The 21,478-nt window shown below is 36.2% G+C and overlaps 2 protein-coding genes across 2 annotated transcripts; one reads left to right on the top strand and one right to left on the bottom strand.

The window, feature by feature from the left end:
* Positions 1-1,994: 1,994 nt before the first annotated feature.
* LOC122276194 (xylan glycosyltransferase MUCI21-like) lies at positions 1,995-8,616 on the bottom strand. Its single transcript, XM_043085761.1, has 3 exons — positions 7,773-8,616; position 6,993; positions 1,995-2,874 (listed from the first exon to the last, which is right to left on the bottom strand). The coding sequence occupies exons 1-3, from the start codon at positions 8,603-8,605 to the stop codon at positions 2,374-2,376; spliced, it is 1,335 nt and encodes a 444-aa protein (XP_042941695.1). The 5' UTR covers positions 8,606-8,616; the 3' UTR covers positions 1,995-2,373.
* A 6,507-nt stretch (positions 8,617-15,123) lies between these two features.
* LOC122277376 (transcription initiation factor IIB-2-like) lies at positions 15,124-19,919 on the top strand. Its single transcript, XM_043087341.1, has 7 exons — positions 15,124-15,656; positions 16,533-16,557; positions 17,785-17,914; positions 18,099-18,229; positions 18,323-18,411; positions 19,284-19,360; positions 19,684-19,919. The coding sequence occupies exons 1-7, from the start codon at positions 15,307-15,309 to the stop codon at positions 19,815-19,817; spliced, it is 936 nt and encodes a 311-aa protein (XP_042943275.1). The 5' UTR covers positions 15,124-15,306; the 3' UTR covers positions 19,818-19,919.
* The last annotated feature ends 1,559 nt before the right edge of the window (positions 19,920-21,478 follow it).

Consider the following 21,478-nt stretch of genomic DNA (forward strand, 5'->3'; position numbering starts at 1 on the left):
TCTAAAAATAATCTTTTATGGCATTAACTGTACTAGGGAATATAGTTACAGAATGGTACCATTCCCTTACCCATAGGCTATAGCAAAGTTCCAAACGCAGAGGATGCATGCTACGAAAAGGAAATCACGTCTACTTTACGACTTTGTGGGATATAAAGTCAAAGAAATACTCTGTATGCAGGAGAGTTGGCTGAGGGATGCGCACGACTAAACGCGGGGTTTACTTGGAAATTAGTTCGGTGCGTTTTAAAATTTTTTCCTTCCCTTCTGAAAGCTATCTCGTGGTCCCCTCTCCATCTCCCTCCTCCTCTCCTCCATGTCGTGACCCGAGATGGGTGTTTCGAGGTGTAAGGCTATGGTTGCTGAGATACTAGGGTGGAGGGATATTAAAGACCCATTGGTGCGTGTTCGCTTGGTAATAAGAAAAGCTCTGGAAAATTTGACTTTTGTTTTCCATTAAAGTAGTAAGTCATTTTTAGTTCATGGAAGTTGTGAGTTGATGGAAAGTAATGTTTTAAATTAATGTTTTTATTTCTTTTCAGAGATCAATTCAGTGACAGCGTCTTCAGAGCAGTGATGGCGTTTTCTATGTACTGATTTTCTATTGGAAATATTCTAAAATGAAAAATGATTGATGAAGGTATTTTGGTGTAGGAATTGCGCATCAAAAGAAACGAAAAAAATGAGGTAATGGGAGGTGTGCACAGTTCCTGCGCCAACTTCTCTGTAGCATTTCTGTTCCAAAATCTTGTGTATTTTTTAGGGTCTTAAATTTTTTTTTGGGATGAATTTGTGGTCAAAATTGTTAGAGATAACGCCGAAAATGACCCGCGATGATGACAGTCGATGACCGGCGATGATGAAACGTAGGGATCAAAAATCAGAGAGGCACGAGATGGAGAACAAGATTTTTAAATTCTCTACTTTTAAATTCTTCTACTAGCTTTACCTTTTACAAATTTTTTGTCGCCACCGTTCAACTGTATTACGTCTCAAACCAATACATTTGAAATATATTTTTTAGCCGTGAGTTTTTTTTTTCCTAGATTTTGGTATACTATGAGGATTGTTTAAAGTCTCATACCCATTTTTTGTTAGGAATAATAAGAGAAAAACTAAGACAAAAAGATAGAATAAATCACACACAACACAAGGGTTATATTGTTCAGTAAACGTGCATATGCCTTCAAAGCTGCATATGATTTTATTTAGACGAGAATGAAAGATACAGTGCGCTGTACACCCTCGTCGGTGGGTCAAGCTGGATTAGTAAACCCTAGTCGATGGGTCAAGTCTAACCAAGAGCCGAAACGAGTAAAAAATTATTGACCTAAGCGTTATTGAAAATCTATAAAAAATCTATAACAAATCATTGTCAAGTTGGATCAAACCAGGTCATACACAAACAGAATCAGAATCCACACAAACAAGTCCAACATTTTTGACATTTAGATTATTATCTATAATTTACTAAGGCTAGCTCAATATTGTCGGCTCAATCTATGGGACTATTGTTAGATCATTTGTTGGCTTTGATCCATTATCAATTCATTATTGGCCATATTTTCAAATTTGATGTTACATTCACATCACTACCAACACCACTTTTACCATCTCATCAAACCAATGATATGAATTACGAAAACTATACTCAATTTTCAAATTTAATATTTCTAAGTTCTCCACTTTATATTGCAAATAAAACGAATTAAATTTGATTTCATTTTCGTAACCATTAAGATATTTCTATGTTAAGATAAATAGGAATCTATGTCTTATATTTAAGAAAAGTACTTCAGTCACAAAAGAATTATATAAAAATAAACATATAAATTGATGTGACTTAATATTATACGATAGATTGTAAAATTATTTTTATTATAAAATAAATCTAATAAATTTTATGAAATTATGATAATTTATAAATTTATTTTATATAATTTATTTATGTACGCAAAGTTCTCTTTAATAGTAAAATCTCTCCCTCTCCCTCCTCATAATTCCTCCATCTTCTTTTCTGTTATATTTTCTATCACTTTGTACTTCGGCTTCGTAGACTTGAGAGGCAAGATGTCGGGGAATGAAAAACATAGCAAACACGTTTCCACTGATCAAGGTGTATTCAATCCGGATCCGATATTGCCGGCGAAATTCTGCGTTCAGTACATTGAAGCAATCCAAACTAGTACGGGGGAAAAAAAAAGAAACTGTTATTTAAAGGGTCCTAAGCTACTATTTGCCAGAAAGATCATTTTATGCTGCTTGATATTCACAGCATTTCACTTATATCTGTACAAAGAGTGAATTATTAATCAAAGACAACATAGCAAAATACGAGGGCGAAAACAAAAAAACAAAAGATAAATTAGGAAACTACGTATATTGTGATTGGAGATGAACACGACCATTCATTTTAGCAATGTTATTGTAGTAATAAGCCCGAACCAACCGCTTCCTAAATCTTCTCAAATCTAGTCGCACATTTTGGCCTTCAAGATAGATGTCCTTTGTGTACTGCCAACCCTTTTTATTCACGCTGTCTGGGTCTCTAAGAACCGGATCATTTGCATCGTATTTATCATACAGTGAGCTCTCTTTAGGAACTATTTCATAGCCAATATACTTCAATCCAAACTTCCTTGCAGGCTCCCCAAAATATGTCTCTGCTGCCCACATAGTTCCAAGGGGAATAACTTGAATCAACACAGAGCCAGGTCTCATGAAGAGAAAATGTGTCATGGCTGCCCCATGCACACCAACCATGACATGGTTTGAATTCAGAGTCCTATAAATCATTGCCAGTTCTGTTGTTGGGTCAGGCCTCAACACTGTGACTCCAAACCCGATTTCCTCCAACATTTTCACCAACAAATTCTCATTGTTTAAACCAACAAGAGAATATATGTATCCTAGGTGTTTGTAGAAATGCATTACAGAGAGAATTCTTGAACAAGAGTATTCTTCATATATTGAATGTTCCTCAATACAGTAATGCCCATATTTATAGAACAAGTGCAGCGGTTACATCAAGGATAATTCTAGAAGATTCTATAATATTCTTGATGGAGCAAATTCCCAATATTCTTATGGAGCAGAGTCTGTTATGAGATGCTGTGCAGCAGGTGCAATGGACGTGGCATTCGGTTGAGAGCATACAGCTGGTGCTTGTGAGGTGTTATTGTCTAAGGCAGGTGTAGGTGCTCTAATATTCCCCCGCGATTCAAGCGGCACCGATTGGATGGTGAGGCTTGAACGTAGAAGTGCAAAACGTGCTGAGGAGAGTGGCTTAGTAAAAATATCTGCAATTTGTTCTTTACTTGAGACAAAGGAGACAATGAGAGTTTTGTTAGCGACACGATCACGGACAAAGTGATAATCAAGGTCCACATGCTTAGTCCGTGAGTGTAAAACAGGATTAGCTGAAAGATAAGTGGCTCCAATGTTGTCACATAACAAGTGAGGTGCAGCAGAAATAAAAATCCCCAATTCTTTTAATAAGGCTTGTATCCAAAGGATTTCACAAGCAGTATTTGCAACTGATTTATATTCAGCTTCAGTCGATGATCTAGCTATTGTGGCTTGTTTCTTGGAATCCCAAGATACTAAATGAGATCCAAAATAGACACAAAACCCACCCGTCGATTTCCGATCATCCGGGCAACCAGCCCAATCAGCATCAGAGAATGCTGTTAAATGAAGAGGAGAGTCAGAGGAGAAATATAAGCCAAGAGAGATGGTGAGTTTGAGATAACACAGTATGCGTTTGACAGCTTGCCAGTGAGATTGGCGAGGACAATGCATAAACTGACAGACTTTATTGATTGCAAACGAAATATCAGGACGAGTGAAGGATAGATACTGGAGGCTACCAACATCACTCCGATAGAGCTGAGAATCCTCAAAAGAGGGCCCATCAAGCGCTAAAAGTTTATTAGAGGTAGACATTGGTGTTGACACAGGTTTAGACTCATGCATATTTGTTTTCTTTAATAGATCCGAAATGTAACGAGACTGAGAGAGAAAAAGTCCAGTAGCCGTGCGATAGACATGAATTCCCAAAAAAAAATGAAGTGGACCTAAGTCTTTGACAGGAAAAGATTCAAACAAAGAGGATATAAAATCAGCAATAAGAGAGGAATCAGAGGCAGTGACCACTATGTCATCAACATAAATGAGAACATACACAGAAGCAGTAGCAGATTTAAAGATAAACAAAGAAGAATCAGAGACAGAAGCATGAAAGCCGAGTGAGATTAATTTCGAGCTAAGCTTTGCAAACCAAGCCCTAGGGGCTTGTTTCAAACCATAGATAGATTTTTTTAATTTACAAACAAAGTGAGGAAAGTCAGAATGAACAAACCCAGTAGGTTGTTGCATGAAAACGTCTTCTTCCAAGTCCCCGTGCAGGAAGGCGTTCTGTATATCCAACTGATGAAGGGGCCACTTCCGAGACACTGCAAGAGAAAGCAAAAGTCGTATGGTAACCGGTTTAACGACTGGACTAAAAGTGTCCGAATAATCGAGTCCCGCTTGTTGATGGAAACCTTTGGCGACAAGGCGAGCCTTTCGTCGCTCAATGGTTCCATCGGCAAGCCGTTTGGTCTTAAGGACCCATTTGGAACCGAGTAGATTTTGAGAGGGATGGGGAGGGACGAGGGACCAGGTCTTGTTACGAAGAAGAGCAGCAAACTCACTGGCCATGGCGTCACTCCAGGCTGGATATTTGGAGGCTTCCGTGTAGGAAGCAGGCTCATCGGGAATGGATAGATGAGTAGAGAAAGAGGCAGTGGGTTTCGGTGGTGGCCATAAAATGGTGCCATCGTTTCGGGTAAGAGGACGGGTGATGGAGGCTTTGGACCGAGTGGTCATGGGATGGGTATTTTGGAGGGAGGTGGAAGACGGAGCTGGTGAGGATGAAGGGATTGAGTGATTCGGTGCAGGGAATTCGTGCGAAGTAGACGGCGCAGAGGAAACAGATTCTGGAGAAGGAGATGCCGAGTTAGGGTTAGGGGCAATGGGCTCATGGGCTGGGCTTTGATCATTGAGAGAGGAAAGGCTATCGGCTGGGCTGGATTGAGTAGTAGATTGATAACTCATAGATGGGGCCCGGTCTGGTAAGTGTGGAGAAAGGAAATGTAAAGAGTTGGGCTGGGCGGGTGAGCTTTGGGATTGTGAGGAGGTTTGAGTTGAAGCAAAAGGGAAGAGAGTTTCATCAAAACGGACATCTCGGGAAATATATATCCGGCCAGTGGGAATGTGTAAGCAATTGTATCCTTTGTGATCAAGGGTATAGCCTAAGAAGACACAGAGTTGAGAACGCATATCTAATTTATGACGATTAAAGGGGCGAAGATTGGGCCAACAGGCCGAGCCAAAAACACGTAAAAAATGATAGTCAGGTAAGGAATTAAAAAGTAAACGGAGAGAAATGATTAAGAATAGGTGTGGGCATTCTATTTATGAGAAAAACTGCTGTTTGAAAAGCATCAATCCAATATTTGATAGGGACTGAAGATTGGGCTAAAAGAGAGAGCCCAGTTTCAACAATGTGGCGATGTCGCCGTTCAATGCTACCATTTTGTGCGTGAGAATATGGACAAGAAATTCGATGAGATATGCCAAGTTTTTGTAAAATGGCATGAAAGGGATGGAATTCACCACCCCAGTCAGATTGAACGGCAATAATATTTTTAGAAAAAGTATTGCGAACGAATTTAATGAAATTAAGAAAAATTTGCGAGACATCAGATTTTGCATTTAAAGGAAAGAACCAAACATATTTCGTAAAATCATCGACAATGGAAAAATAAAACCGATAACCACTAGAGGATAGCACAGGCGCTGGTCCCCAGACATCTAAAAATAACAATTGAAAAGGAAATTGCGATTGAGAAGGGGAAGAAGGATGAGGAAGAGCATGCGATTTGGCTTGGAGACATGCCGAGCAAGTGGATGAGGTAGAGGTGGATGTGATAGGAAGATTGTGATGTCGTATGGTAAAAGAAGTGATTCGTGGAGATGGGTGACCAAGACGAGCATGCCATATAGTTGATGAAGTCCGTTCGCCTATGAAAGCATGTTGGGAGGGAAGACGAACATTCTGATCATCAGTTGGAAGTACGTACAAGCCATTCTTAACGGGGCCCTGAAGAAGTACTTCCTGGGAATGTAAATCCTTCACAAAGAAACCAGATGAGTTAAATTCAAAGAAAACTGAATTATCTAAACAAAATTGTCTAACAGATAATAAATTGCGAGAAATCAAAGGAACATGAAGTAATTGACGGAGAAGAAAATTGCCAGATGGAGTGGGAAGTAAGCCAGAGCCAGTGTTTTGAATAGCAAGTGAGGATCCATCTCCAATTGTTACTTGGTCTGGCCCTTGATAAGCAGTGGACTCGAGATTAAGTTTGGAAAAATCTGAGGTGAAGTGTGTCGATGCAGCCGTATCAGGAAACCAATTAGAAGAAGCAGAGGACGAATGTGGAAAATTGGTGAAATTAGCTAAGAAAGAAGGAGGAGGAGATTGATATGCATGATCAAACCGATGATAGCAGGAAACAACTGTGTGACCGACACGGTTACAGAGTTGACAAGTGGGTCGATTAGTCTGAGCGGAAGAAAAGAAGTTAGGTGGAGTTGGAGAGAAAACACGACCTCCCCTTCCACGTCGAGGACTTCGGCCACGGTTGCGATTGGAGGGAGAGAAAGAGCCTCGGGTAGTGGAGTTTGCAGTAAAAGAATTGGTGGAGAGGAGAGACATGGTCTGATGTGCAAGCCGTGATTCGTGATTAATGAGAAAACTGTAAACCTGAGAGATGGAGAGAGGATTGGGTCTTGTAGTTATGGAAGAAACTACAGACTCAAAATCGGAACCCAGACCAGTCAAAAAATAGATGATAAATTCGGAATCAGGAAGAGGATGTCCGGCGGCATTGAGGGAAGCCGAGAGTGCCTTAGCTTTGTGAAAATAGGTAGATACTGAATCGGACCCTTTTTTGAGAGTAGCTAGTTGAAATTTTGTGTGCATGAGATGAGCTGTGGATTGAGCCGAATAGAGATTGTGAAGTGTTTTCCAGATTTGTTGAGAAGTGGAACATTCAAGAATTTGAGAAAGAACCATATCGGTCAATGAGGAGTAGATAGCCGACATGATGAGCTGATCTTGTAGAAGCCAGAAGGAATGATTCGGATTGGGAACATCATCGATGAGGGCAGGAGGGATTGGAGTAGTGCCGTCAACATATCCAAAAAGTTGATTGCCACGGAGAAAGGATGTGATTTGAGCAAGCCAGAGTAAGTAATTGTCGGTTGAGAGTTTGATGGTGATGAGTTGGGCAGCGGAATTAGTGATGGAGGGATTCGGAGAAGTGGTTTTTGATGGTGCCATGATGATCGGAGAAAGAAAAATGGGTGTTGGCCCTTTCAGGCTCTCGATACCATGTTTAAACCAACAAGAGAATATATGTATCCTAGGTGTTTGTAGAAATGCATTACAGAGAGAATTCTTGAACAAGAGTATTCTTCACATATTGAATGTTCCTCAATACAGTAATGCCCATATTTATAGAACAAGTGCAGCGGTTACATCAAGGATAATTCTAGAAGATTCTATAATATTCTTGATGGAGCAAATTCCCAATATTCTTATGGAGCAGAGTCTGTTATGAGATGCTGTGCAGCAGGTGCAATGGACGTGGCATTCGGTTGAGAGCATACAGCTGGTGCTTGTGAGGTGTTATTGTCTAAGGCAGGTGTAGGTGCTCTAATACTCATTGATTATCGCTCTGGACCCATTCCGCGACAAAATCAGTAATTTAGGCTTCTCTGATCGATCCTCTTGCACTTCCTTTTCCACTTTTATCGAGGTTTCTAATGATATGGGGAACAAAGAAAGCTTGCGTTTCAGTTTCTCTTGCGCTTCTCGTTCCTCATCTTGGATCAAACCCCTGATTTGAGGCCAGTAAGCTTGGTCCAAAAGATTTCGAAAATCACTAATGCTCTTATTCCCCTCCATCAACGAAGAATCCACGGTAAGCTCGTCATGGATTCTCAGACCAACAATGGCTTCTGGGAAGCAATGAGTTCTCTTTTCACCATTAAAATCTATTGCTGGATAATCAGAGAGTTGAGAAAGCACATCCCTGTACTTTAGAATCCACCACTTATGATATTCAGTGATGACAAACACAACCTTCCTGTTGAAATGCTGTGAAGTAATGTACAATGGCAGAATCCCATCATTGAATTCGTGATAAACATTGCCTGTAAATCCTCCAGTCGAGAATAACACAGCCGGAACATCATGCCAGACATCACAACGATGTCTGGTTATACCAGAATTCACTCTCTTTGCAATAAGTCCTAATTCACCGATAGCGTCCATGACACATGTTTCCCATTTCCGTGTATAGGGTCTGATTTTTTCGTGTCGGAATTCCTCATCTCCCTCTTCTTTACCATAATTAACGAGACCATTTGTCTCTCTTGAGAAATAAAGGAAGACTGAAGAGGAAGCAGGGTGTGTTCTTACATCCCCTTCCATGATGCATATGTCAGAACGAATACTGCTTCTATCACAACGAAAAATTCTATGTGCAGTCATTTTTGTGAACTCCTTTGTGCACTCCAATGATATGATTGGTTGTGTATTAAAAAAAAATTAATCCAGCCAATCAAATCAGTGGAGTGCGCAAAAGTGACTGTATGTAACATTACTCCTATCACAACATATAGTTCCTGCATTCATATTCCGCCAAAAAATAAAAGGTAGAATTGATTAAAGCATGAGCCATGAGCGAACCGTAACAATTCAGCAAAGAAGTTTTTATTTTAATTATAATATTCTAATGTTTCTATTGTTTCGTCAAACTCAAATCAGAAGTACGTAAATAAATCAACACCTGCTCTGTTGCTGGGGCTGGCTGGCACTCCTATTATTGAGTAAATATCGTTTTGAAAATTAAACTAACTAATGCTTAGAGCGCCGACTGCAATCAATTATTTATATCTTTCTCTGAATTTTGATCGCCCACTAATTCGAGTTAAGGACACTTCGTTATCACAGGGTCCACCCTTTTTCAAGTATGTTGAAAGTTGAAACTGTTATGTTAAACTTCACGGGGAAAGTAAAAAAGAAGAAGAAACAAAAAGGGGGAGAGAGAGAGAGAGAGAGAGAGAGAGAGAGAGAGTACTAACCATTTGAGATTGAAGAGCACGTAGGAGTATTTGTCCTCGAATCGGCAAATGAATCTGTAGAAACCCAAAAGACACATCAGGACTGGAGCAAAACAAACCGAATGATCAAGGACGATACGAAACCCATGAGAGAGAGAGGCTTACTGATGAGAGAGAAAGAGCCACATCCGAAGAGGTTTGGGGCTAGTGTAAAGCTAAAAGAAAGAATAGAGAGATATAGGGGGGTTAGAAGTTTGGGTGTGGTTCGCTTGTAGTAACAACCGGTGCTTTCACACTGCATGATAAGGGCTTGAGACTCCTTGTCGTCTTCAATATGTTTATCCCCTTTTCTCCACTGGTGATGGTGAAGATGATATTGCACCATTTTCTATGTAATGGCTTTGACTGACTTTAGTACTATTTTCCTTCCCTTCTTTCTTTTCTTCACTTCTCTCGCTGCATGTGATATTCGACCTTTTGAACTGGGTTCTGATGTCGACCCAAAGAGAGAAAGGTAGATTTCTTTGCTGTGGAGGTTTTGTACTGAAACCGATGAGGGAGGGAGATGGGGAGAGATGAAAAAATATGAGAGGGTATTTCTAGTTGTTAATTCTTATTCTAGAAGGGTGGTTTCTGGGTTTCCTCTGTATTTTATAGAGAGGTAGAGAGAGAGAGAAGCGGGGGAAAAGAAGGGACAGAAGATTATGAATTTATGAGAAGAGAGAGTGGCAAACATTGCTGTTGTTCTGCGCAGTGCTTGAGCCTGGTGATAGGTTGTTTTAATGGGGGTTGCTGCTTTTCACGTCAGAGAGGGAGAGACGTTGTACTGTAGCTGTCGAAGCCTCAAAGGAGTTGCTGATTCACCCTTTGATCGAGGAATTAAAAATAAGTATGCATTGTTGGGAACAAAGCACACGTACAGGCCAATTACAGGCTAGGCAGTGGTTGCAACTTGCATACCAGGCGTTCCTTTAAAACACCCTTTCGGAGCTATTCACAATTCACCTATCTGAGGGAGGCTCCTTTTCTTCTTTCTTTTTTCTTTTTTTCTTTTTCAAATTATTAGGGCATCTCAGGGAGCTGGCTATTGACTTCACATGTCACGCATAATATCTTTCCTTTTCTTCTTTCTTTTTTTCTTTTTCAAATTATTAGGGCATCTCAGGGAGGCTCTTGACTTCACATGTCATGCATAATATCTTTCTAAATTTCTTGACTGCGACCTTACTGTATATATATACATATATATATTTAGACCCTATAGTTTTGAAGGACCTTAATCATGAGCGAGTTGCAACTTGATAAATTGTGGGCAAAATGTTTTCATATACCGCTTGAAGGTCTCCTGGTATCAGCCGCTTGGAGTGCTGTTGTTACTTGTTGAGAGTGAGCAAGTCACAGACGCGGGTTAATTAATAATGCACGTGCAGCCGCCAGTGTTGGGAACAAGAACAGTTAAAAACTTAAAACAGCATGAGTTAGTTTTTGATGGACTAAATAATTCTTTATTTTTCAAAGAAAACTAGTGGAAGAAGCTCATCAGCAAACATGGCCAGAATAATAAACAAGTCAAATTTGGCTATACGACAACGGCAGCAATGTAATATAATTAGTGTTAATTAATTCATGAACGACAACGACACACTAACTTGATAGTCGAAGGACTGTATTTCTACATTTACAATGAAGGTCCTTGAACAAGTCAAGCAGCCGAAATATAAATTTATAGACATTAATGAGGATCGATGTATTTAATAAATTATCAGTTATTGTATAATTTACATGACGATGATCAGACGTGGTTTCAATATATTAATCTCAATCATCACGCATCATGCGTATTGCATGGTGGGTTATAAATAGGATAAATAATATTTACAATTATAAAGTATGCAAACTTTACGTATTTTTTTAAAAAGGAATTAAGTAAATATGGAATACATGTAAAAAAATTAATTTTTTAATAATAAACTACTATTTTTTCGAAAAAGTAATACTAGATATAGTTATAGAGTGCACAAATGGCGCATAATCTTTTTGAACAAATTAGAGTACTATTAGAAAATTAATTTTTTATATAAATTCTGTATTTCTCATTTTTTTCAAATGAATTATGTGGTATTTCTGCACTCTATGACTACAAATATTATTTCTCTTTTTAAAAAGATTGCGATGCGTTTGCACAATCTATGACTACACCTGTTGTTGGTGGCATGGATGACCTGCAACGTAATAAAAAGATAGCACAGGGTGCCCAATGGAACTCCAGTGCCTAAGTTAGAGAGAAATAATCTCAACCTAAGCATATGAATGAATGTAATCAATGTAATGTAATACCTTCAGGTGTTATTTATAGGGCCACGATGAGGATAATAACGACTAATCTCTAAAGTTTATCTTAAAAACTCTCCTTATAAAGTGGAGTGATCATCTCTCTAATCAGTCAAATGTGTTATCCTCATTATCTAATCAGTCAAATGGGATCCTATATGCACCTCCAGAAGGGTGGTTGCTAGCCCCGCCTCCTGTCCAAATGCCGAGAGGTGGATTGGTCTCTTGGGCCATTCGCTCACTACCCACGACAAGTACAAAGAGAGCTACTAGAGATAGAGATACCGAGAGAGAGAGAGAGAGAAATTTTAAAACAGAAAAACTAAGGTAAAACGATATTGTTTTATTAAGAAAATATGTTTTTTTTTAATATATATATATATATATATTCTCTATCTCTCTATATATGTGTGTGTTGGGCCGGGGGAAGGGGAAAACTCCATCCAAGCTTGAGTCTGCTTGCACGACGGGCGAGTGCAGCCAGCTGTCCTAAGCGAGAGCTGGACAGGGAATGGATGAATCTGATACGGTTGCCCAATGCCTACCCTTAAGTGAGATGACCAATATAATGTGAGATTCAAGTTTTGATTAGGCAGCCAAAAGTTAAAAGGTTACTCATTAGCCAAACTTTGCATTAAGCAATGCTAATGCTTATACATTCTTCCCTTGCTTGATTAAACAAATAATTCAAATTTAAAAATTGATATAAATCAAAGACAGTGTTGATTTTTCTTGTATAAAAAGTTAATTATTTTTCAAAGCAAAGTGTTAAAACTTAAAAGTCTCTAAAATTTGAAATTTTGATAATATAAAATATGAAAAAATTTATACACCATACTACTTTCAACCTATTGTGTAAGATGTGATTCATTTATTACCGTTAGATTATATTTTATTGAATGATTCGTTATTATTTAATGATAATAAATATATCACATTTTACATAATAAGATAAAAGTGTAATGTATAATATTACTTATAAAATATATTTATTTATTATGACATGAAATTAACACGTTGTGATAAAATAAAGGATATTTTCGTCATTCATCATATATTGTTTTTCGAGCACCACAAAATTTGGGTACATGCTAAGAGAGCCAATTGCTGTGGGTACTAAATTTGGACACATGCTAAGAGACAACCAATTGCTTTGGACACGTACTACGAACCCATGCTTGTTCCCTTTAAAAGATTTTTGTTTTCAAACTGGTCTAGGAAGTGAGGTGGTGTAAGATATTTTATTTTTAATATATTTATTATTATTAAATAATTATTTATTATATTTTTTTTATTAAATTATAATAAATATGCAACATCATAAATCGTCATATAGTATATATTATTACTTTTCTATAAATAATAATAATAAAATATTAAATAATAATAAAATATAATAAATAATAAAATATTATCAAAATACTCTAATATCCCAAGTTCCAACAATACCTAAATAACAATTGCTTTAACGTCAAGACATCTAACGGAAAAATGCAGACTGTTTGGAAATAAAGGAAAACAAATCCCATGTGCTTTGGGGCTTTCGACTTCGGCTTGCGCGAAACAAAACACTGAGACTCGTATTGGCTTCGGAACTGCCTTTAGACACCGTAAACTTACTAGTTTTGTTATATATAAACAAAATTACATATTAATTTACATATCAATATTAATTTATTTATATTTAAAATTTAAATTAATATTATTTTTAATAAAATTTACTTTTTAATCAATCACATTAAACTAATGCGCACATTAATATATAATTATGCTTATAACTATATTTTTCTTAAACTTATTAATGCCATGAGATTTTTCGTGCATCTAACTTTAATTAATACTAATACCTATATATCATGATTTCTTTAAGCAATTTTGTTATATTATTGGATCAAAAAATCTTTTGAGCTGTAAATTCATTATAAATAAAAATATTTTACAATCTATTATAATCTTTTATTACTCAGTGTGCAAATAATAAAATTAAAGTTTCTGGTCTGTAGGTTGAAGAACCTCTCCATCTCTAATCGCCTCGAAGTCCCTCCAGCTGAATCCCCGATCTTGAACTCAAATTCTCCTGTTTTTTCCTGTCAGTTGTTACTTTAGGTTACTTCTCTTATTCTCTAAATTTTTTCCTCATTTTCATCACATCCTTTATTTTTCTGACACATTTTTCCTTCTTTAGCCTTTGTTCCCCATTCCTTTCTTCTCTCTCTCCCTTCATTTCTAATGAGATCCCCATTTGGGCTGAGCCTAGAATGCCATATGGGCTAAGGATATAACCCTTCCAATCACTTTAAATAAATAACCTCATTTTAAAATATGATCATAAAAAATGTTGTAAAAATAATTGTGTATGTGTCATTACTCTGTAAATATATTGTATACTTTATCAATCAAACAAATTGGAATTTGGTGAAAAGCATTTGGGTCATTGGTATCGATAGATGGTGGTGACTTACAAAATAATTGAAAAAAATTAATGTTTCAGCAGGCAATAATTTGTGCTGTGACCCTGTACTGAAAATGGGAATTCCATTTAGGGGATGAATACAGATCGAGAAGTTAATTGAACTGAAGATAGGAAACTTCAAATCCCAGCAAAAGTGAAGTCCACAAAGAAGATGATGCAGAATACAGGTTGATTAATGGAGTTGTATTACTTGTGATAAAAGTAAAGATTACGGCAGCCAACACAAGACCTGACATTTCACCTTAAAACTAGCTGCAAAGAGTACTTCAAGTTCAAGGTGGGGGAAACCACAGAATTATGGGGGCAGACGTACGGTCGAGCATGAGAACGATATCAATGGAACAGAACCAACAGACATCGATTTGTTTGTGGATCTGAACATAAACATTTTAGGTGCAACCAAACACCCAAGACACTTACTTTCGTGAGCCAACCAAGTAGAAAATGTTACAACTAACTAATGCCTTGAATATGCACCTACCAAATGCAGCACTCGCCATGGTCCTCAAACTCGTCATGGTTGGTTGTTTCTAAAATCATTTTTATCATAAGAAAATTATCTAAATTAATTTATCTACCAATCTACATATCAATAGTATTATTTTTATATTCAAATTTTAAATTAGTATCATTTTTATTATAGTCTAATTTTTTGACTAATCACGTTAGATTGTTACACGTATTGGTACACAGAATCGTTTATAACTAAATTTTTCTTAAATTTATATTTGCAAGTAAATTAATTTCTAATATTTATTATAAATTAAATCATATTTAGCGAGTAGTACAATGACACATCCTCTAAATCAAGTAGAAAGACTCAATTAAAAACTATTATTAACAGTGTGTCATCTACACCGACTAGTAAATATAATTTTTTTATTCTTATAATATTTACTCATTTTATGATGTAATATTAGGTAATTAAAAATTATTTATTATATTTTATTTATTGAGAAAATGATAAGAAAATAAAAAAAATTATTACGTATAAATAAAATTTCATATTAATTTATATATAATAATAATTTATTTATATTTAAAATTTAAATAAATATTATTTTTAATAAAATTTATTTTTTTGATGAATTGTTAGACATATTAATATTGTGGTAGATTTTTCATTAAAAGAAATAACAACCCCTCTCAATGCTCTCATTCGGTCATTCCCCTTTCTAGTCCATTCCCGTTCTTCTCTCCTCTTGGTTTTGGCCTCGCACCGCAGAGGAGAAGAAGAGGAAACCCCTCAGAAACCCCAACAGGAAAATCCGCAGGAAACATAAACGATATTTGTTTTGTTTGAAATAAATAAAGAATAAAGAAACATGGACGCGTTTTGTTCAGACTGCAAGCGGCAGACGGAAGTGGTTTTCGATCACTCGGCCGGGGACACGGTTTGCTCCGAGTGCGGGCTGGTTCTGGAATCACACTCCATCGATGAGACCTCCGAGTGGCGGACTTTCGCCAATGAATCGGGCGACAACGATCCCGTCCGTGTCGGCGGCCCCACCAACCCCCTATTGACCGACGGTGGCCTCTCCACCGTCATAGCCAAGCCCAACGGTGCCACAGGTGATTTCCTCTCATCCTCGCTCGGGCGATGGCAGAACCGCGGGTCCAACCCGGATCGGGGGCTCATCCTCGCCTTCAAGACCATAGCTACTATGTCTGATAGGTAATTTTTCAAAATTTATTTTCCTTTTTTTCCTCATTTTAGCATTGGCATTATGGGCCCTTTTTTGGATGCTAAAAAAGTGTGGGAAATACGTCGAGGCAAGTGGGAAATACGTCGAGGCAAGTGAGAAATTTAGATTCCGACTAATCGATTGCAAAATAGAAAGGAATCTGAATTGGACTTCAGGTTTTGTGATTGTGATTGACCTTGATCGGTGTGTGTGTGTGTGTGTGTGTGTGTGTTTTTTTTTTTCTCAGAAGCCTGTTGGTAAGGTGTCTGGTTAGTTTCGATTTTGTTAACATGGGTTCCTCGTTGATACTATAGAAAAATTATGGGTTCCTTGTTGATCTTCTGAGTAATTGAATTTGGGGTATGTTTGGCAGCTAGAAAGCATGGGAATGGCAATAGAAAATATTACTAAGCTGCTTGATATTGGCTTGCTAAGGGAATAATAAAGCAACCCGCTACTTTGCTTATGATATGCCAATGTTGATTGGCCAGCTACTCAGGCTGATCTTGGATTTTTGCACTGGATGGTTGCTCTTGACTGTTTTTCTTCTTCTAGCTTTAAGGATTTTCTCAATCTGTTCACTTTTTCTAGTTAGGTTTACATATCATATATTCTCTGTGAACTTGAGTTTCACCTTTCTATTTTCATTAAGTTTTATATTACATATCGAAAAAAATTTCTTTAATATTGCAGTAATTTTGCTTTCAATAATTATCTTGTGAAAATACAGCGACAATTTAGCTTAACACTATATTTTCTGGTTATGTTAAATATTGAAACGTTAATATGTTATTCTGCCAGCAGTTCTATTTTCTGATGAAAAGAATCCTGAAATATGAAGCTAATGTGATGATATTATGTTTCAGATTGGGCCTTGTTGCAACCATAAAGGTATGCTATTTACTCACTGTTATGATTTTTCATTTATGTGACTAAAGTTTTAGCACACCCAAATGCCAATATGTCTGCATGCTCTCTAATGTTGTTATATGCCTCAAAGATGAAGTATCTAAACTTTATTCAATTATCAAACGTTGACGTGTGGCTGCAAGGTTATGATAAAAAATAACTATAAAAGAATAGGATCGATTTATAATGCTCTTGACCTCCAATGCAAAGGAATGTAACATGAAACTTGTGTTAGCAGTAAACACCTAAAACATCATAGTTTCAATATTGAAATTTATTAGCTAGGGAATATTTGCTTTTGACAAAATTTTTGAGTTTTGAAAATGAGCAACAGAAATCGGCAGAGATGTTGATTTAGCACATGCAAGAAAATCAACAATATGTTGTTTAAAAAGTATCTGTGTGGAGTTGAGTATGAAAACTGCAAAATAAAATAATTGGGAGTCGGTATTGGTGAAAGCACCAGGCACACTTAAGCACTAGCGCATGTATGGTTGAAAGTAAAACAGACATTACTAAAAATAATGTATGGTAAGAAAATATCCATAAAATACAATAAAAGATAGTAATATATATGTTTTGGTTTGACTCAATTTTCTAGATCCATAAAATATTGCATAATGGAGGTGCTTTTTATAAATAAAAAATGTCTAGCCTGCTCATCATCTGGACTAATGAAGAGAAAATTGAATTTGGATATTCTAGGACATCAATTTTTTATATATTCGTTCATTATCTATAAGGATCTTCAGAATTCAGGCACCCGAGCTGTTCAATTTTAATTTAAAGAAACATGTTCTTTTCTATTTTCAAGAGCTCCTTAGATTTGTTGAAGAGATAATCTAACATTTCAAATTTTTTAAAGTGTCCCAATTTTCTAAAGGTGCTCTTAAATTAAACTGTAGAAAATTACATATTTGTATGATGCAGAGGTGTTAAGTGTTGATGGCCGAACTTGTAGTGGAATATTCTCTTTTTAGAACCTTGATTAACACCATGTTGCAAGTTATAGTTATATGATGTATCAAGCTAAGATGACCTCTTCCCGTTACCAATATTGCTACATCATTTTCCCTGGGAAAAAAATGTAAACGCCTTTGAATTTCTATTTTCATCTTCAGTCCTGATACCACTGCATCTGTTATTTGGCGTTTGGAATTGAACTTGTTATTTTCCTTTCCTAATGGTGCTTTTGTTATTGATTTGAAGGACCGGGCTAATGAGATATTTAAGAGGGTGGAAGATCAAAAGTCTAGTAGAGGGAGAAACCAGGATGCATTATTGGCTGCTTGCCTGTACATTGCTTGTCGACAAGAAGATAAGCCACGCACTGTAAAGGGTACAGCCTATGATTCTTTTAACATGGATGCTTCCTAATTTATCTTTCCCTATGTGTATGAGCTTCCCTGTTCTCTTGTATACAACCTGTGTACTGGGGCTATGCATTGCCTTTTTTAATAAAATGATTGCGTACCTATAAAAAAAGAAGTATGAGCTTCCCTGAAACTGTGGATTTCAACTAGAAATTTGCTCTGTCGCCAACGGAGCCACAAAGAAGGAAATTGGCCGAGCAAAAGAATATATAGTGAAACAGCTGGGGTTGGAGAATGGTCAGTCGGTGGAGATGGGAACAATACATGCTGGGGACTTTATGGTGAGATGTTTTCTCATCTCTGAAATTGATAACTTCATTTGGCATTCAATAATTTGTGGCACAGACTGGCTTTAATATCATTTTAATCTTTAGAGGCGCTTTTGTTCCAATCTTGGTATGAATAATCAAGTGGTCAAAGCTGCCCAAGAAGCTGTTACAAAGTCAGAAGAGTTTGACATAAGGTACGTTTGGGATTAACTTGTATCATCATATTTTATGCAGCAAGTGAAGTATATGTTCATGACTGAAGTTTACCTCTCCTTTCAGTGCATTAACTTAGAATTTTTTATTCCCGGATGCACTGTACAGCTCAATTATTATTATTCTTGTTTATTGTGATCAAAGATTTCATGATATATGAATTAATGATTTGAAGTATGGGTGGAAAGCATGTTAAATAATAAATACCCGGCAGAATTCAAATTATATAAAAGAGTTATTGATCTTTGCCCTTGGGAGATCCTGGGTACAACACATGGGTGGGGATGGACTTGTGTCTGGGGAAAGCTAGCCCCAATTTTTTACCGAACTAAAGCCATTTTATAGGGAAAAGAGATGGAGCTGATCAATTGTTTTGATCACATATTGGAGGCCAGCTACATGAAGCCATAAGAGTTCTTTTGGAATGTAAATATAAATTTTCTAGTAGGTGTCATTAACAAAAAGTATGCTAAGGTGAAGGCTTTGTATGCCAGTAGGGAAGGTGGATAACGATATCAATAATATAAATTACAAATAGTCTGTTTTGGCATGAGAAAGGGCTTCATGACATAACTATGCTGTCTCTCAGTGTGGTACTGATTGCTCTACCAAGTTAAAGAGGAAATGATAAAGTTTCTTCCTTCCATACTCAAATCAACTTTTGATTCGTCAAATTAATATTGGAGTCTGAGTGAGGATGCAGTTAACATACTTTATGATTGTGTATATTCCGATTCATGTGTATGTCACTCGCTTTCCTCATTATTGTGTCCCTAATGTATCTAATGTGTTCATCGAAATTGTTTTGGTCAATATTTGTTTATATTTATGGTTTCTTTTTCCTAAATTACAGGAGGAGTCCAATATCAATTGCAGCAGCAGTCATTTACATTATTACTCAGCTTTCAGACAATAAGAAACCTCTTAAAGGTCCATACTTTACTCTATATTTGTTAAGGCGCCAAAGTCTGAAGGGTGCATTATACATGAATCATGGATTACTCTGTTTATTTCATATTTTTTCACGGTTATATTTTATAAGATCCTCAATGTGCTCTGATATCGTAGGGTTAAACATTATGATCCAACATTATTCAATCGTTTTCATATTATAAATAAATTTATACATGCTACTTTGTAATACATGCAAAAGATATGAATGCATATACTATGTCATACTATAGGTGCTAATTGTTGTAACTTATACTCTTATACTAAGTGAAATGCTCTGATTTAAGCCACTTGAATGCCAGATATTTCAGTCGCTACTGGAGTTGCAGAAGGGACAATTAGGAATTCCTACAAGGATCTTTATCCCCATGTATCGAAGATAATACCTGGCTGGTATGCTAAGGAGGAGGATCTCAAGAACCTCTGCAGCCCTTGAAAGGTAACAACTTCAAGTTGGTTTGGGGCGTTCGTTCTTGGATGTATTAAACTCTTTTAATACAAACAATGGAAAAGTCGTCCGCTTATTTTTCCTCTTGCATTCTGATCATTTCCTTTTTCATTTACCTTTTATATTTTTACCGGGGCGGATATAAAATATTCAGAGGCTAGTGCAATTTATTTTTTGGAATAATTGCAAGCTATGTGGACATGGTGGGACTCCTTTTATGCGTGATTCGGTGTCCTTTGATGTTAATCAGTAAATTATAAATGGGATCAAAGATGTACTTCCTCATAAATTCTCCCGCACGCCATGGGATCCAAAATGTACCTATTTGGCTATATGGCACGTACTCGGTTATCGAAGATAATTTGGGAAAGCGTCGAATTTACTCTGAATATCGTATTAATAATAATAATAATAATAAAGAAGGGGGAGATAAATTTTTCTATTTTTAAAGTCAAAAGTCTTTGCAATTTTAAGACTGCGTTTGGATGTTAGGTTGAACTGAGATGAGTTAAGTATTTTAAGAATAGTAATAAATTAAGATGGTGAAGTGATTTTTGTAAAATTTGCCTAAGATGAATTTATATATATTTAGATGTTAAGATGAGTTTAAATTTATTTATGAAAAATTAAAAAAAGTTGTAAGTCTCACATGTAAAAAAGTATTGAATTAAAAAAGATTATAAGTCTTACGTATAAGAAAGTTTTGAATCGAGATGAATTTTTAATATAAGAGTTATATATTTAAATGTTAAACTTAACTTAAAATTGAACTAAATTGAATTAATTTTAGTATACTTCAACAACCAAACGGGCCAGATAAGTATCTCGTCTGGGCTGTATGGTCCAGAAGTTTTGCCTATCCAAATGGTATATTTTATCTTTAAGTTTTGAAAATATCACTTAAATAAAAAGTGCAAAACAGTGTAAAACTGACAGTGAACAGTGCAAAACTGACATAAACAGTGTAAAACAGTAAATGAACAGTGAAAAATCTCAAGTGAACGGGTACTCTCCTAACCATGGGACCTACACCTTTTTCAAATCACAAAAAGTAAAATTATCTCATTTTATCTCACTATCCAAACACACTTTTTTTACAAATTATTTAATCTAATCTTAATTCAAAAATTTCACTACTATTTAAAATATCTCATCTGAACTGCGTAACCAAACGAGGTAAAATTGCTCTAAATAAACTCGTTCGTGTTAATTAGGAATGTGTTAGAGCCTTAGTAACAACCATACGTGGCGTTTGATGGCTATGAAACGGTGGGAAGAAAGTGGAAAAAAAAGAAGCCATTACATTTCTTCTTCTAAGAAACTAAGGGCCTGTTTAGAATTGCGTTAGAAATCTTAAAAAGTGTTTAAATATTGTTAAAAATACTTTAATGAAAAAATTAAATAATTTAGATGTTACATATTAAAGCACTTTTAATCTCAAATAAGCTAAAAATTACGTTTGAGAACAAACTGATGCTTTTCCTCAAAAATACTTTTTCGGATAATACAGAACATAATTCAAATTTTAAAAAGACTGTCAATGGACGAAAATATCCATACAACTTTAACATAAGTATAACTTTCAAACTTTTAAGAATATGATCATAATCTTTAAAAATTCAAATAATCGTTATTTCTATATCAGAAAG

Source organism: Carya illinoinensis, chromosome 9 (assembly GCF_018687715.1).
Source record: "Carya illinoinensis cultivar Pawnee chromosome 9, C.illinoinensisPawnee_v1, whole genome shotgun sequence".
Lineage (NCBI taxonomy): Eukaryota > Viridiplantae > Streptophyta > Magnoliopsida > Fagales > Juglandaceae > Carya > Carya illinoinensis.

Bases quoted from the DNA above. Each gene is read 5' to 3' on its own strand.
- LOC122276194 (XM_043085761.1), bottom strand. From the start codon at position 8,605: ATGACTGCACATAGAATTTTTCGTTGTGATAGAAGCAGTATTCGTTCT.
- LOC122277376 (XM_043087341.1), top strand. From the start codon at position 15,307: ATGGACGCGTTTTGTTCAGACTGCAAGCGGCAGACGGAAGTGGTTTTC. The intron at 18,230-18,322 runs GTGAGATGTTTT...TTTAATCTTTAG, and splicing joins TACATGCTGGGGACTTTATG to AGGCGCTTTTGTTCCAATCT. The intron at 19,361-19,683 runs GTCCATACTTTA...CTTGAATGCCAG, and splicing joins CAATAAGAAACCTCTTAAAG to ATATTTCAGTCGCTACTGGA.